General features: G+C 44.5%; 1 protein-coding gene across 2 annotated transcripts in view; it reads left to right on the plus strand.

Annotated features, from left to right (window-relative positions):
* Positions 1-1,348: 1,348 nt before the first annotated feature.
* Positions 1,349-18,445, plus strand: part of LOC130106812 (low-density lipoprotein receptor-related protein 1-like) — a 187,923-nt gene continuing 170,826 nt past the window's right edge. For both annotated transcript variants that reach the window (XM_056273068.1, XM_056273069.1), the window contains exon 1: positions 1,349-1,895. In XM_056273068.1, coding sequence (XP_056129043.1) covers positions 1,799-1,895 — 97 coding nt within the window. In that variant the 5' untranslated portion in view covers positions 1,349-1,798. The remainder of the gene's footprint in view (positions 1,896-18,445) is intronic.

Consider the following 18,445-nt stretch of genomic DNA (forward strand, 5'->3'; position numbering starts at 1 on the left):
TACCCAGGTATCCATCTCTGCTGAAATGTTTCTTTTTGAGAAAGTATACCGGTGCCAAACAGTACATTAGTACCAGGTTAAATCTACACGACACCTGAACATCTTTCTTTCAGAAGCTTTCATGCTACTCAATCCATTCATTAACACGTCTAACATTGTCCACACTGCACACCCGATGGAGTGTGGATAGGACTGACTAATTTGAAGAAAGAAAAAAGTTCCAACATGAAGCTGCCTGACCCATGTAATGTGTGATCTCATGTGGAAAACCTGCAGAACCCACTGCATATTTGATGAAAAGTCATGAAACATTAAAAACGTCACTCTTTTTGAAGTCACAAGAACCTGCTAACTTGCACTGCATCTCATCTGGCTCGCTTGCTATTCAGCATCCGTTCCTGTTGCAGAACGTTCAGTAGAAAGTGCACTTTGGTTTTTTTTGGAAAAACAGGTTGAACATCTTTCTAGAACAAGCATTTTTGAAGTACATGTGTAGTAGTAGTAGTAGTAGTAGTAGTAGTAGTGGTAGTAGTAGTAGTGGTGGTAGTAGTGGAACAAGTAGTAGTAGTAGTGGAAGTACTAGTGGTAGTAGTGGTGGTGGTAGTAGTGGAACAAGTAGTAGTGGTAGTACTAGTAGTAGTATTGTAGTAGTAGTGGAACAAGTATTAGTAGTAGTGGTGGAACAAGTAGTAGTGGTAGTAGTGATGGTAGTAGTAGTAGTGGAGCAAGTGGTGGTAGTAGTGGTAGTACTAGTGGTAGTAGTGATGTAGTAGTAGTAGTAGCAGTGGTAATAGTAGTAGTAGTGGAACAAGTAGTAGTAATAGTAGTCGCAGTAGCGGTGGTAGTAGTAGTAGTAGTGGTGGTGGTGGTGGAACAAGTAGTAGTGTTAGTAGTGGTAGTACCAGTAGTAGCAGTGGTAGTAGTAGTAGTGGTGGTAGTAGTAGTAGTGGAACAAGTATTAGTGGTAGTAGTGGTGCTACTAGTAGTAGCAGTAGTAGTGGTAGTATTAGTAGTCGTGGAACAAGTAGTAGTAGTAGTAGTAGTGGGACAAGTAGTAGTGGTAGTAGTAATAGTAGTGGGACAAGTAGTAGTGGTAGTGGTAGTAGTAGTAGTGGTGGTAGTGGTAATAGTAGTAGTGGTGCGCACACATTTTTGAAGCGTAAATGTTTAAAAAAACGCGATATAAGCACGTGAAGAGTCGCCTGAATAGGACGACGATTGCCAGGCAGGCGCGCGAGCGAGAGATGGGAGGGCCAGCCGGAGCGCCGCTGGCCGTGACGTCACACGGCCCCCGTCTGCTGGCAAAGCCGTGTGACGTCACGCGGCTCCGTCTGCCGGCGGAGCGGATTCGGGCTGATGCCTCAGTCTGCGGCCACCAGACGCAGAGGTGGCGGGTGATAGCGCGACGCTGCCCCTCTTCACCAGTTGCTCCTGCGGCTTCACCGGGGTACGAAACAAAAAGGACGCGTTGTGATTTAGAAGCGGCGGCTGTGTTTTCATCCCCCGACAGCGCACAAGTGAACAAAGCTAGCCTGACGCTCAGTCCGGGCTTCTAGCCTTTGTGGTGGGGCTATCTTATGCATCCAGAGCGCCCGTAGCCAGCCTGGGCTGGAGGAGCCTGGGTCCACCTCCTTTCTTCCAGCGGTCATCATATTGTAGAGCCCCCGCAGCCTCGCAGTGAGGAGCATCCCGAGCCCGGCTCGGTGAGACGGCGCAGCCTGCCTGCGCCCCGCGGCTTGACATCTTGACCAGCAGGCTGTTGACGAGCAACAGTTCTTTTCTCTGAAGACACACAACCATGTCGCGCGTCGCCGCCAGCATGCTGGCGATGGGATCGCTTTTCCTGGGATTTCTGCACAGTTTTGAGGTGGTCGCTCCAGCGAGAGCCATTGACGGTGAGTAACATTTTCGATTATCTGCGTCAAAACTCTCGGAGCACAACTGCGGTCGTGTATCGTCTGAGAAACAATAGAGACGTCTGTGTGTGTGTGTGTGTGTGTGTGTGTGTGTGTGTGTGTGTGTGTGTGTGTGTGTGTGTGTGTGTCTAAGCTGGGGTTCCACCTGGGTCTCCCCCACGTACTGGCTGCATGCTGTCGGCTCTGGCCGGTCGTTGAACAAGCCTGTTGAAAAGCAACGGACGGTGAATGGAAACTAGGCGAGACAACAGTTTAATCAGTATTCTGTCTCATGGTCGTCGTGGATATAAACCACCCTGCCCTGCCACCCGTTTGTTTTAGTGTGCTCCCAGACGCGCTACGCTATCTGTCCTGGAAGCTAGGTATCTATCCTGGAGGCTAGGTATCTGTCCTGGAGGCTAGGCATCTATCCTGGAGGCTAGGTATCTGTCCTGGAGGCTAGCCCTCGCATTCACTGGGTAAACCTATGGGAAAGGCCCTCTTCCCAGCGAAACCAGTTGTTTGATATACTGGTTTTACACAGAGAAAGTGCGGCGGGGGGGGGACTTGGCATCAGTGATTTCAAACTGCGTTTACTCGTCCAAGCCCCGCCAGGCTCCCGACGCCACGCCGCCGCCGAGGAAAGTGCCTACGTAGTGTATAGCTCAGCCCGTCTGGAGGCAGTGTCTCCATCACCGCCCCACAAGTCGGAGTACTCCTGACGGGCTGTAACGCCACCGCGACTTAATGCTGCTCCCGCACCCGCAGCCCTGCTGTGGGAAGTGGGGCCGGCGTCGTGCAGGGATCAGCAGCACGAAACTTCAGCACTGCGCAACTGTAGTGCAGATAGCGCAAAGTATGTGCGTTACTGTGTCACACAGGGGCGACTGAATGCCGAGAGCCGTCGAGGGAGGCTGTGACATAAGTGTACAGCTAAAAAAGATTTCAAAGCCATCTTGAAAGGTGTTGGAATATCACTGGTGAACGTCGAGCGCAGTTTACATATTAAATCTCAGGGAACGGTTCTGGCGCACCCGCAGGCCAGGCATGCGCACCTCTGAGCGACCTGTGGGATAGTGAGATGACACCGTGTCCTTTTCGACGCTCTGCACTTAAAGATAGACTACCAGTCTATCTAGATTGTGTATAATAATGTTCTTGAAAGGTTGAACTTGCACAAGGAAGACCCTGAACATTTTACAATTTTGATGACATGTGTCATGCCTAGATGTTTAACAAGTCTTGACAACATGAAGTCTTGGACAAAATTTTAACAAATTTTGATGACGTGTAGTGCCTGGAAGTTCAGCAAGTCTAAGAAAAGTCAAACAAGAGGATCTTTCCTAGAGGGACCTCAACATTAGAAAAAGTGAAACATTGTTTGGTTCATATTTCCATGAAAGCTGTACACCATTAGGGTACTAAGATTGTCTTGTTTGACCCTATAAAAACGAGGGGTGTCCACTGATTAAATGCAGTCTTTTTGCACTGTGACGAGGGAAAAATCCAGTTAGTCACACAGTTTGTGATGAATGACAGGCTGTTTCTTCGTGCAAAATAGATTTGGGTTTTAAAATTAAATTAAGTTTCTTTAATTTAGAGGTTTAATGAAGGCGGGTCATAAATGACCCTCAAGACAAGGGCAGTATACACACTGTGTGGACAACACAAGGATTAAAAGCTCTGCAGTTAAAGATCAGTATATCAGTAAATCTAAATTGTGTATGCTAATCTGCTTCCTGTTCTTGAAATGTTGAACTTGCACAAGGAAGACCCTGAACGTTTCATAATTTAAATGGCGTGTCGTGCCTAGATGTTCAACAAGGCCAGTTATTTCAACGTCAGAGTGAACGCTGAACCTTAAACTGCTCAATTTAAGAGGCGGTTTAGTCCGTTTGTTACACCTCTGAAGTCAAGTTGTCAGTTTAAACATCACTTCAGTTCATAAGTTTAAACATCACTTCAGTTCAGAAGTTTAAACATCACTTCAGTTCAGAAGTTTAAACATTATTCCAGTTCTGAAGTTTAAACATCACTCCAATTCATAAGTTTAAACACCACTCCAATTCATAAGTTTAAACATTACTCCAGTTCAAAAGTTTAAACATCACTTCAGTACAGAAGTTTAAACATCACTCCGGTTCATAAGTTTAAACATTACTCCAGTTCATAAGTTTAAACATCACTTCAGTTCAGAAGTTTAAACATCACTCCAGTTCAGAGGGCTGATGAACATACAAGCTTCCTGCTTACTCACAGTTCAGCTTTTTCTCTTTTTTCACTTACTTGGGCTTAAAGAAATTGTCTTGTTTTTCTTTTTGTGGTTTTATGTGGAATGCGGTTGACTGAAGAAATGTCAAAAGTATCCTTGGTTCAAAGGGTTGAATAAAATTATACATGTTCCCTTCGTTCAGCATGGAGATGGATAGCTGAAATAAAACAGACTTTTTCTTACAGTTCTTTAGGCGAGTTAACATGAAGGAGTCAGTAGAGATTTTAAGCTAGAAAAAAAGCCCAAGTCTCTATTGTTTTTCTTGTGTTTGCTCCCTCTCGGTCTCAGTCTCTTGATTTCATAACGTTACCATATTTGTAACTGGAATAAAACGACTTTCACATCTTATTCCTGCCGAAGCTCCATGGCTGCTTTTTATACTTGGCACACAGGAGAACTGGTGCAATCTAGATACATTTTCCTGGTTTACAGCCGAGGAATTTGAATAACATGGGTGCCTCTAACTGTAAAAACAAGTTTTGTTTAGGTGAAATATAACTCTTTCCCCAGCAATTGTTTCTTATTGGAAAAGCACAACATCGTTCTGTAATTTGAGTGGAGAATATAATGGGCTCGTAATTGTGTTTATTTATTTATTTATTTATCTCCCAACACCTTTGCATAATTGGGTTGTGGCCAGGTGGGGTACAGCTACGGACAGAAGTTACGCAAAATCTTGCCGAGCGTATTTCATTGCTATGGCGCTAGCTAGCCTAGCTAACCTCCTGAGAGACATGGCGCCAAATTCAGAAGAAGCCCACGAAGGCTATTTTCACAGTTTCCCTACGCGTAGATGTGCAGCTAACGGAGGGTAATCAATGTAGGACTGTTTTACTTCAAAAGACCACATTAGGCATGTAACTAGATAGTCATATCTAGTTACACGGTCCGTCCCGTCCACTTGCCCTCATAATTGTGGACGTAACTTGATATGTACAACTTGACACTTTCCACCCGTTTGCTGGTAGGTGCAGGTGAAAGTTTGTCGACAGTTCTGTGCATGTGGTGGACATTTATCCATGGTAAATCTTTCAGACATCACGAAAAATATGCCATTGTCAATAGCACACGCCAACAAACAGGAAACTGGTATGACCGCTGCAGTAGAAACCGGGAGTCAGTGGACTACAGTTACGCACAGAGGGGATTACATAGTCATTTTGGCTCAATTTACCTTAGATCTAAAGCTCAATATAACAGCCTACTTCTTGCCTTGCATTAAATGAATCACTGATAATTTGGCAAAATGATTAACTAATTTTATTGTATTACAAAAGGACATTTTGAAATCAAAACAGACATGAATATAATGCCTTGTTTTTTTTCTCTTCCAGTGATTATAGAACAAATGAAAGGCTTAGCACAATGCTAGTGTTGTTATTGTAGCCAGGGCAAAGGTCTTGGGCCACCAACAGCTCCTGGGTTTAATTGTGCCTGAAGTCCTTCTTGTTCCCAGAGGAGACCTCTGCTAACAGTCTCGAATTGTTCAGAGAGTTCTGTTAATTGGGGGCCCAGTGAAGGAAAGGCGCTCATGAAAGAGTTCACATCATTCCAACCCATGAAAGTAGTGACAGTGCAGAAAGGGATCAGTAACCCTCACAAATAGAAGAGGGGCAAACGCTTGTACAAAATGAGAATGGAGACATTTTTGTGTGACGCTCCAGCAGTTCAGGTCTTTGGTTCTGTATCTTGCATCATTGCTTCGTTGTGTGTTACACAGACATCCACCCAATTTCTGAACAAGCAAACCGTCTCTCCAAATACCATGGTACAGATTTCTGTTCCTCTCATGATCGCAGTCCAGACTAGTAAAAACATGGCAGGGGCGTCCGGGTGGCAGGGCAGGCTATTGCGTTGCCTACCAACATGGGGATCGCTGGTTCGAATCCCCACGTTACCTCTGGCTTGGTCGGGCGTCCCTACAGAAACAATTGGCCGTGTCTGCAGGTGGGAAGCCCAATGTGGGTATGTGTCCTGGTCGCTGCACTAGCGCCTCCTCTGCCGGTCAGGGAGCCTGTTCAGGGGGGAGGGGGAACTGGGGGGGGGGAACAGCGTGATCCTCCCACGCACTACGTCCCCCTGGTGAAACTCCTCACTGTCAGTTGAAAAGAAGCGGCTGGCGACTCCACATGTACCGGAGGGGGCATATGGTAGTCTGCAGCCCTCTCCGGATCAGCAGAGGGGGTGGAGCAGCGACCTGGATGACTTGGAAGAGTGAAGTAATTGGTCGGGTACAATTGGGAAGAAAAACGGAGAAACATCCAAAAAAAACAAAAAACAAAAACATATCAGCCACACTGCCAGAAGGTGACCACATATCTCGAGTGAAAGAGAAAGGATAAGACAGTTGTCTGTAGGTGGAAGGAGAGAAAAAGCAAATGCTAAAAGAGGTTTTTTTTTTAAAATTTTAACACAAAGGACAGCTGTCAGCTCTTCACTGCCCATGGCCTTCTTCCGTTCAACACGTCTGACTGAATAGTTGAAACGGAGGTCATTTTATGAATTCATGGAGATGTTTAAGGCAGTGCCTACATGCCACATAGTACCTCTTCTTTAATGACAGAGTCTTTCAGGCACACAGGCTGAATGCTTAATATTCAGAAAGAGTACCAGAGCAGAACCATCATAGTTTCGACAAGACGTTTTGTGTAGGAGTTGGAAACAGTCTGTGAAACGACTTCACCATTTCCGCCCTTTATGAATCAAGTCTGCGGCGTCTAGGGATGCCCCCCGAAACCCGGTTCTAAACAGGAACCGGTTCTAAATTAGTAAAAACCGGAGCATTTTTAAGATCCGACGTTTTCGGTTCTGCTATCGGTAGTCGGTAGGTACTCGAGAAATCATGGAGTGAGATTTATATTGTGGCAATTGTGTTTTTCGAGGAATTTAAACGTCGCGAACATAGTCTTGTTCGCCGTTTTCTCCATCTCTCTGTCTCTCTCTCTTACAGCGCGAGGGGCGGGGCTGTGCTGTGCTCCACACACTCGCTCACACACGCGCAGACAGCTCTGCTCGAGGGCTCATCATGGCGGAGAGAACTAAACGTTCAAAAGTTTGGGTATATTTTTCAAAAGTCGATGACAACAACGCTCGTTGCCACAAGTGCAACAAATCATTTGCCAGTAAGGGTGGCAATACAAGCAATCTTTCGAAACATCTTTTGTCGAAACATGGTATTAATCTGCAGAAATGCGGAGTTTTCCACTGCTTTGCTCGTAGTGTTCCATCCACGTCCACTGCAGGTAAGCCGTATGAGCCATAGATACGGAGTTAGCTAGGCTAATAACGAATTATTACGAATAGGCCAATAAATAAAATATAATTGCTTAGCTAATTGTTTAGCTACAAATATATAAGCCATAGATACGGAGTTAGCTAGGCTAATAACGAATTATTACGAATAGGCCAATAAATAAAATATAATTGCTTAGCTAATTGTTTAGCTACAAATATATAAGCCATAGATACGGAGTTAGCTAGGCTAATAACGAATTATTACGAATAGGCCAATAAATAAAATATAATTGCTTAGCTAATTGTTTAGCTACAAATATATAAACCATAGATACGGAGTTAGCAAGGCTAATAACGAATTATACGAATAGGCCAATAAATAAAATATAATTGTTTAGCTAATTGTTTAGCTACAAATATATAAGCCATAGATACGGAGTTAGCTAGGCTAATAGCCGGGGACACTATAAGTCAGGAGAGATCACGACTCCTGCCGAAGAAGGCAGATATGTTGATTTTTCTGCAGAAGAACTGTTAGGATAATGTTCTAGGTTCTTGTTTGTTTGAACTTCCGTTAGCCTTTTGCTATAAAAAAATATTTTTAATATATATATATATTTTCTTTATCTTTATCTACTTTTATTTTTTATCTTATTTGTTTTTGTTGAATGTTGATTATAAAGTCTATAATTCAGACGCATTTAAAACATTGCTGCTGCTGTTGCTGCTGAATAAATATTTGTTTATATTTATATAAAGTTATATAATAGAATAATAAAGCAATGTCGATTCTGTTCTTAATTATGTTTCTTTTTTCTTGCATAATAATCAAAAAGAACCGATAAGAGTATCGATAAAGTACCGAACCGATAAGCAGTACCGATAACAGTAGTAGTATCGATAAAATCCTAACGATACCCATCCCTAGCGGCGTCTGAGTGATGTTTCTGGTTGTTTCTTTGTACTGTGTTTTCATCGCACATGATCATTATTTCCTGACTGAGAATCATTTTGCACATGTTGCCTGTGCGACCTTGATCAAGACCAAACATCCAGTAGCGGGATGCTGTAGGCATGCATATGTATGTCCACAGTCCTGCAGAACAGCAATGGCAGCACGTGTGAGACGCACCATCAAGACTTCAGTGTCATGAGGGGTGGATGTGGAGCAGAGTCTTGAGATCCTGCAGAGAGATAATGGGGTGAAATTTGCTGCCTTCGGGTATCAGGAAATTGTGGACAAACGTTACTGTCTCTGCGTGTCAGTATCCATCAGTCTGAAACCTCTCGAGATAAGGTTAGATAACCTGAAATTATCCATGAGAGCATGCTTTCCAGTGTTAACTGCTTACAGCATGTGAGGTTACCATACTGGAATCATCACTGGAGGATACGGCCTCAGCAAAATGCTCAACCTGCTCTAATAACACTTTGTCATTGGTTGCTTGCACCAGTGATTGTCATTTGCCACCGAGAGACATTTTCTTTCCATCTCACCACCAAGCCAGCTGATTTCACTGAATAGTCCTGCCTTGTTTGCTTGAGGAGGTGTTGATCAGTCAGATCAGCTGTTGTTGTTTTGGGTCAAAGGAACCCTGCGTACTCCTGATTGAGAATTCAACGGCGTAAAGACCAGATGACTTGTGGGTAACAGATTTTTGCATTACTTTTTAGACTTCCAACGGCAGTAAATGCAGAGAAACAAGAGAACTCAGAGCCGCCAAGGCTGAATCTTTCCCCCTCCAATAACACCCCACACCCACACTTTATTCCCTCCTTCGCAGAGATTTATCTCAGTAAATACCACAGCATTTCGTCAGCAGAATCTGGTCAATTGTTCCTCTGCTCAAGGCCCACCTGCCACGGGACTTTTGTGAGAAGTTTGTCAATCTGGTTGTGTTTTTTTAGGTATCTTACTGACAGACAAACAAAGGGGGGGGGCATAACCTCCTTGGCGGGGGTAATAAGAACATGCTGCCTGTAAGCACAAGTCTAAGAATTGATGGAGCAGACCTTCAAGGTTAGAAGAGAAAAATGGCAATGAGTGAAGCAGTCTGGCCGCAGCAGTGTGATCAGAAGAGTCGAATGCTGATTTATTTGACTGGCCCAAGTCACAGAGCAAGGCAATTAATTCCATAGTTCACCTCAACGGACCTCTGGAATATGGCAGCAGGCTGCCAAATCAGAGTTACTGAACTAAATTAAATAGATATATTTTCCATAAATGAGAGGTTTCAGTCTCTGGTGGGGACGCTTTTGGCCTAGGGGTGTTTTTTGTTTTTTTGTTTTTTCCCCCCATTTTTCTCCCTGATTGTACTTGGCCAATTACCCCACTCACTCTTCCGAGCCGTCCCGGTCACTGCTTCATCCCTCTGCTGATCCGGGGAGGGCTGAAAACTACCACATGTCTCCTCTGCTACATGTGGAGTCGCCAGCTGCTTCTTTTCACCTCACCTGACAGTGAGGAGTTTCACCAGGGGGACTTAGCGCATGGGAGGATCACGCTATTCCCCCCCCCCCCCAACAGGCACCCCGACTGACCAGAGGAGACGCTAGTGCAGCGACCAGGACACATACCCACATCCGGCTTCCCACCCGCAAACACGGCCAATTGTGTCTGTAGCGACGCCGAACCAAGCCGGAGGTACCACGGGGATTCGAACCGGCGATCCCTGTGTTGGTAGGCGGGGTGTTTTTTGTTAACATGTCATTGTAGTCTAGAAGCCGCCTCTGGGACATCACCTCTACAGTTTACTTAAGTTTCACGTTTACAAACTATTCAGCTTAACCATTTAATCATCCATCCATCTCTTACACGTAGTCCAGGGAAGAGACAACAAGGCTGTCTCTTAATGCTGGACCAGCATCTGTCTGTGTCATCAGCACAGATTACGGGTGGATCTATTTAAGAGATCATACATAATTAAAGACGCAGTTGAGCGTATTTAACTGTGTATTTAATGTGGGACAAGGATATATGGGTGCACCGGTATGCCAGGGCTTTTCTTTAATTCTGTCTTTTCACTTTAAGAATGGACATTGTTAACTTGTATTATATACTTCTAGGCACCCTATGCAGGGCCTCTGTGCACTGCCTGTTGACACCTATGTCCTATGGGACTTGAACCTAGTTTTTTTGGCACTTACTTACGTTGTCGCCTCCTGACTAGATCCTTGCTTGTGTTGCATTAACTGTCAGATGTGCGTCGCTCTGGATAAAAGCATCCTCTAAATGAAACTGTAACCGTGTGGCCTGTCCAGGGTGGGTCCCCCCCCCTCCGCCTGCCGCCCAATGGCTGCTGGGATAGGCTCCAGCATCCCGCCACCCTGAGAGCAGGATAAGCGGTTTGGGTAATGGGTGGATGGATGGATGGACAACAATTAATCATTAAGAAGACTGACTAAATGATTAAAAAGATTGTACAGCAGCCAGTAGAATAAACCCACATGCAGGACAAGCAAGACCAACCAGCACCTTCCTGTGGTTTCTCCAGTTTTTTTTCATTATCCTAGAAAAGCCTTTCTGTAGAATTTTCCTCATTCAAATCAAGGTTTTCAGGGTGGGGTCGCCATACATTGTCATTTCCTCTTCCTGTTTTAGAGAGCGTGTTGTGAATGTGAAGTCCTCTAAGACGCCACTGTGGTTTAGGGCTGTACAAATAAAGATGACTTGAACGACGCTGCTTCCCAAGAGGCAGAAACTGCTCTCGCAGCTCAAGGGATGCATCAGGCCTGACCTGCTCTTGAATGACAGCTAATGGCCTTGGTGCACTTCAGCACCTGCTCGGATGTTTAATCCACACCGGTGGGAACTATCCTCTGATTAGAGGAAGGCTCCAAACATGCAGTGGGAGTTGTGTGTGGCACATAGCTTGTGGTTTCTGTCGGATAAAGGTTGTTTGGATTTACCTTGAAGGTCAACCTTGTTGCCATTTCCGTCTTGCAATGGAAGAGAAGTGTGGGTTCTCACAGTCTCATTATCTGGTTCATAGAGGGAGTTTAGTGACACTCTGATAAGATTACCTTTTTTTTTACTTCCTGTAGTTTCTGCAAATGGAGTAAGTGAACTCGTTTTTCTGAGTGTGCCATTTGTTTGCCTTGCCCATCACTATTTCTCATGTCAATCGGGCCATGACATTGGCAGCTCTTGACCTTACACATTTGCAATTTGAGGTGGATGAGCGATCAAAGCTACTTTACCCAGTCCAGGCCCTTAATTTCCATAAAGAGGGAACAGTTAGCTTCCACTATGGAGTGCGTTTTCATGCCTTTTCCCACCACGGATTTTTCAGATGGACTGTAGAGACAAGTGACACCTTCAAGGGTCCACCTGTGGCCCTCAGTGTCAAGGCCATGACCCCAGTGGTTCCTCCACACAATGCGCCGTGCTGAGGTGTGTGCTCAAGTAAGAGTTAATTCCTAAGCTAGTGCCACATGTGCTTCATCCTGCAGCTCTGTCCAGTGCTATAAAGGTCACTGTGCTCCTCCCTGTTTCATTGGCATCTTGCTTTTGAACCAATAATCTCAGCCTCTTTTATATTGAAGTGGACGCTTGATTCCTTGTGATCATGTTGAAAATAACCACCCAGTGTGACTCACTGACTACTGGGCGGTCACCAGGAATGAAAGACACCAGATGAGGAGTTTGCTATTTTTCTCTTAATTCCTGAGAAAATGTTGTCTCAGCAAATTGATCATGGGGCACAGGGCTTATATGGAGGGGCACTGAAACTGCCACTGACCATCAAAACAGGTTGCATTGCTCTTGTTTGGCCCCAGACTTTTAGTTTTGTGAAGACATTCCACATAGATATAGTCCACCAACCTTGTCTTAAAGGGATAGTCCAGTTTCCAGGGATTGTATTGTGTGTCCTACTTACACAGAGTCAGACAAACTTGTGGATAGCTCATTTATGTCTGTAGTTCAAAATAGTGATAACACAATTGGTCTATCAAATGACAGGAAATGAATTGATTACTATTTGAGTCATTCATCAAATAAAGATGCCAAACCTTTGTTGGTTGCAGTTTCATAAATGCTAAGATTTGCTTGCATTCCTCTGATTTAAATAATAAAAATGAATAATTAAATATTATAATAATAATAATGTAAAATACATAAATGAAAATGCCAACCATTTGTTGGTTGCACTTTCATGAATGTTAAATTTTGTTTGTGTCCCTCTGATTTGTATCACTGTGAAATTAATACTTGAGGGGTTTTGTTCTGGTTGTTGGTAAAGACATCACTTTGAACTCTGGTCATTTAAAATTGACATTCATTTGTATTTTTGACTTTTAACAGACTAAATGATTAATCAGTTAATTGAAAAAATAATTGATTGATTAATCAATTATTAAATTAATCATTAGTTGCAGCCCTCGCCTGAAGGCATGTTGAATGGTGACTTTAGCCTAGCTTAGCTCAACTGCTGGCTATCTACCAGGATTTGCAGCTCTTCTCAAAAGAAGGGAAGTATACCTTCTCTGAAGTGGAAGAGGTGTATCGAGGGTGTCTGGCTGGGAGAGCTGACGTTGGATCAGCTGGGGGAGCCTGGTCTGCTGCGCCGAGGAGGGTCTGACAGGACGCACAAGCGGGGCAGGCTAAGCTAACTGCTAGCCTATGCGGACCGGCAGTTCCAACAGTCATCCTGGCTGGCGTTCGTTCCGTTGGACAGTGATTTTTTTTTTTAAGTTTGAATAGATGTGTTAGTTTAGATATATGTGTTAGTTTTTTGTAGTTCTTGTAAGTTTTTCAGTATGTGTTTTTGTCTTTGTGTTGCACTGCTATGGGCCGGGGGAAACAATGTTTCAGTGACAGTGTTCCTGATTCCTGAACTATCCAATACTATTCAACTATTCTATTCAACTAACTATACAACCTAAGTTAACAATCATTTCATTCATATTTTGTAATTCAATACATTAGTGTCTGTGGCAGACACACACACACACACACCCACACAGTCACTTTGTCTCTTTCTGTAATCTGCCTGAGCACCTGCCTGAGCAGAAAAAGCAGGGTGAGATGGTTGATGAGATTGTTGGTGAGATGGTTGATGGTGGTTGATGAGATTGTTGGTGAGATGGATGAGATGGTTGAGATGGTTGATGAGGTGGTTGATGAAATTGTTGGTGAGATGGTTGATGAGATGGTTTATGGTTCAATACTTTGACTTGTACATGACGGGGATTCAGCATGTGTGAAATCGCAGTCAATATGAGACACTCCATAGTTTACTGTATTGATCCCCTCACCTTTAGCCGCTCTCAGATGGGGGTGTGTTGACGCTGTGGTCTCTTGTGTCTCATATGTGTGCAGCAGGGCGCTTTGCAGCCTCAGCTTTTGTCAGCCTTCAGAAAACACTAGATGCAAGATAATTTTTTGCTGATGCCATATCTTTTTCAGGTTGTTTTTGAGGCCAGCTGAGAAGGGCCTTGATCCTTATCTGTGTAATGGTACACCCGCATGTTTAGCTGGATAAACTGGTTATCTGGCCACCTGCCACTGCAGTTAATTCTGTCAGTGCTTAAGTGTGGTGGTGAAATGGGTTATGTTTCGTTGCCTCGTTTTATTTCAGAAGTCATATTAGACCAACCAACAGCTTGGGAACAAAAAACTGAAGTTTGATAAAGTCGAAAAACATTATGTGCAAGACTGGTGTCTTTTGATAGGCCCAAACTCTTCACCTCAATCCTCCGTCAGCCTGGACTCGGGGCTCATGTTTTTGAAGTGCACTATAAACTCACATCAGAAACTGCACCAGCCGCAGCACTTTTAAGAAACACATTATGACATATTTATTTGGTCAGACTGCCATTTTAATAACAGCATTGCAATCAGTCATATTCATATCCCTAGTCGGTGCGGTGTGGGAGGACGGCATTGCAAATTCATGTTTGCAGCGGCCGCACCCAGTAGCGGTGTGGGGAGATGGCGGTGCGGACTTACATTTGCGGCGGCCTCACCCAGTACCGTCCATGCAGTGTCTTTGTCCACATCTACATCTAAGTTTGTGTTTTCATTTGATAGCTGGGAGAGCTGGTGCTGGATCAGTTGGGAGAGCTTGGTCTGCTGTGTCCTGTGGGCTCAAAGGCCACAGACCTGCCTGGAGCTGTGCCCGAAGAGGAAACACCGAGGGTGGTCTAGCGGCGGTCTCACCTGGCGTTGGCTGTGTTTTTGGTGTTGTCATGTGGAGTGTGAGGAGATGTGTCGAAGGTGTCTGGCTGGGAGAGCTAGCATTGGCTTGGCTGGGGGAGCCTGGTCTGCTGCGTCCAGTGGGCCCAGGGACCACGGCCCTGCTTGAGCTGCACCCAAGGAGGAAACACCGAGGGTGGTCTGACAGGACACGGAAGTGGGGCAGGCTAAGCTAACTGCTAGCCCATGCAGACCAACAGTTCTGACAGTCATTGTGGTGTTCGCTCTCTTGGACAGTGAATTTTTTTGTGTGTGTGTGTGTGTGTGTGTGTGTGTGTGTGGATATGTTGGATATATGTATTCTTGTAGTTTGGATATGTGTTTTTGTCTTTGTGCTGCACTGCTGTGGGCTGGGGGAAACAATATTCGCTTCATTTCATGGAATGAAATGACAAATAAATAAATGTTCCTGATTCCTATTCAGCCCCTTATGTCCCAGCTAACTTGCTTCAGTCCTCTCCGTGTCTTCTGCGGTCTGCTGAGTGATTCACTCTTGTTTTCCTAAGTCCTGAGAGAGCTGCTTGATAAACACCATGTTTTTTTTTTGTCTCTCTTCAGCACTTTTTCCAGTCTCTTTATTCTACTCTTATCGTTTTTTCCTTTACCTCAGTCATGTTATTGTTCCATTCTGTATTTTTTTATGTGCAATAAATAAAGTAGAAAAAAGTTAACTCGGCCATGTGTAGCAGATGACTATGTGGATGTTGGGACTGTGTCAGCACAGAGATCAGTCCTTGCACCGAATATTCTAGTTTAACGTGTTCTCGACCACTGGAGCTTTTGCGTCACTCTGAAAACTGGAAGTTTGTACCAGTCTTGTGAGAAAGCACTGAAGGATTTGGTATAATCTTCTTTAATATGTTCCCCTCAGCAGCATTCTAAGTGGGTTTAACTGTCTTTTTTCCTGCAGGTCCATAACACAGGTTTAACTGTCTGTCTTCCTGCAGGTCCATAACACAGGCTTAAGTGTCTTTCTTCCTGCAGGTTCATAATACAGGTTTAACTGTCTATCTTCCTGCAGTTCCATAATACAGGTTTAACTGTCTGTCTTCCTGAAGGTCCATAACACAGGCTTAAGTGTCTTTCTTCCTGCAGGTCCATAACACAGGTTTAACTGTCTGTCTCCCTGCAGGTCCATAACACAGGCTTAAATATATAATAATAATAATAATAATGATAATGATAATACATTTTATTTGTGGGCGCCTTTCAGAGCACTCAAGGACACCTTACAGCACACAGTAAAAAACAAGCAGCACTGTGTCAGACAGCATAAAGTCAAAACAAAGCAGGGTAGACAATAAAAAGTTAATACAAGAGATAAGTATAAAGTAATTATCTGCACAAAACTCAATGAAGCGTGGATCAGACTGAATATGCCAGTTTGAAAAGGTGCGTTTTGAGGTGAGATGTGAAGGTTGAACGAGAGTCAGTGTTGTGAAGGTCTTGTGGGAGAGAGCTCCAAAGGCGGGGGGCAGAACGACTGAAGGCTCTAGACCCCATGGTAGTCAAGCGGGCCGATGGTGTAGTGAGTTGGAGAGCAGAAGAGGATCTGAGAGTGTGGGAGGGCGTGTGGATATGAAGGAGTTCAGAAAGATATCAAGGAGCTAGGTTATTAAGGGCCTTAAAGGTGAGAAGCAGGCTCTTGAAGTCAATATGATATTTAACAGGGAGCCAATGGAGTTGCTGAAGAACAGGAGTGATATGATCTATGGAAGGAGTTCTGGTAATGATGCGGGTAGCTGAATTCTGGACCAATTGAAGCTTATAAAGACACTTGAGGGGAAGACCAAAGAGGATAGAATTGCAGTAGTCAATACAGGATATAACCAGGGTGTGAATGAGTATGGCGGTGCTGTTAGGTGTAAGTGACGGGCGAAGATGATTAATATTGTGTAGGTGGAAGTATGCAGACCGAGTAACATTGTTGATGTGAGCTTCAAATGATAATGTGCTGTCCAGAATGACACCCAGACTCTTAACCTGAGGCGATGGAGGAACTATAGAATTGTCAGTAGTTAGGGAAAAACTATCAGGTTTAGCCACAGTAGAGTCAGTACCTACTAGGAGGACCTCGGTTTTATCACTATTAAGTTTAAGGAAGTGGTATGAAAACCAGGATTTAATTTCTAGTAAGCAGTCAGAAAGGGAAGTGGGTAGAAGAGTGGAGGTAGGCTTGGTGGCTAGATAAACCTGGGTGTCATCTGCGTAGCAGTGAAATTGAATGCCACATTTCCTGTAAATGTGGCCAAGAGGTAATGGGTAAATAATAAATAGGAGGGGTCCCAATACCGAGCCCTGGGGAACGCCGGTAGTAAAAGGAAAGGACTGTGATCTCAAATTTTTAAGTTGGACAAACTGAGTGCGGCCAGAGAGATATGATCTAAACCAGTCAAGGGGGCTGCCGGTGATTCCAATAAACGCTATTCTCTCTAGGAGGATGTTGTGTGAGATGGTATCAAAGACTGAGCTCAGATCAAGAAGGACAACTATGGTTAAGAACCCAGAGTCAGCTGCCATCAACAGACCATTAATGATTTTCACCAAGACTGTCTCCGTTCTGTGCATGGAGTGAAAACCAGACAAATTGTTCAAACAGATTGTTGTGAGTCAAGTGAACGTGTACCTGAGATGCGACTGTTCTTTCAAGTGTTTTAGAAAGAAATGGTAAATTTGAGACTGGGCGAAAATTATTCAAATTGTTGAGGTCTGTACCAGGTTTCTTGAGTATTGGAAGTTATTGCAGCTGTTTTGAGAGATGAGGGAATAAGACCAGAGGTAAGGGAGGAATGGTATGACATCAGTTATTAAGGAGGATAGAGAAGGTAGACAGGCTTTTACTAAATGAGTAGGAAGGGGGGTCTAACTGACAGGTAGATGATTTGGATTTGTGAATAAGACCAGATATTTCTGCAACAGTTGGGAGTTTAAAACTAGATAAGAATTGTGGTGTGTAAGTGTGTAAGTAGGTAAGTGTCTTGTCTTCCTGCAGGTACATAACACAGGCTTAAGTGTCTGTTTTCCTGCAGGTACATAACACAGCATGGACTCTGCTGCAGCAAAGGGTGGCTCTGTATGAACTCTTTTTTTGGGGGAGGGGGGTTCCCTGTTTTTCCCCCCAATTGTATCCGGCCAGTTACCCCACTCTTCTGAGCCATCCCGGTCGCTGCTCCACCCCCTCTGCTGATCCGGGGAGGGCTGTAGACTACCACATGCCTCCTCCAATACATGTGGAGTCACCAGCTGCTTCTTTTCACCTGACAGTGAGGAGTTTCACTAGGGGGACATAGCACGTGGGAGGATCACGCTATTCCCCCCAATTCCCCCTACCCCCTGAACAGGTGCCCTGACTGACCAGAGGAGGCGCTAGTGCAGCGACCAGGACACATACCCACATCCGGCTTCCCTTCCCACAGACACAGTCAATTGTGTCTGGAGAGATGCCCGACCAAGCCGGAGATAACACGGGGATTTGAACCAGAGATCCCTGTGTTGGTAGGAAACGGAATAGACCGCCACGCTACCCGGACGCCCCTGTTTAAACTTGATAGTATAGGATTAAACCTTATTAGGGGTCCAAGCAGCGAAGGCAGTGGAACCCTATTGTATTTGTTAGGATTATTATTATTTTTCTCCGCTAAAAGTGTGTGAGGCTCAGTAACCGTAAGGCCTAGACCAACCAACTTTGGTACGTGGATTCCTATGGCCCCCCACTACTTAGGCACCACAAATCACCTATGTCAGCCAGATGGTGGCGCTATAACAGGGTCATGCGTAATTCCCACAGCATAAGTCAGATCAACACAAAACTACACAGACCTATGCTTCTTAATGTGCTCTACAACT

This window comes from Lampris incognitus, chromosome 2 (genome assembly GCF_029633865.1).
Source record: "Lampris incognitus isolate fLamInc1 chromosome 2, fLamInc1.hap2, whole genome shotgun sequence".
Lineage (NCBI taxonomy): Eukaryota > Metazoa > Chordata > Actinopteri > Lampriformes > Lampridae > Lampris > Lampris incognitus.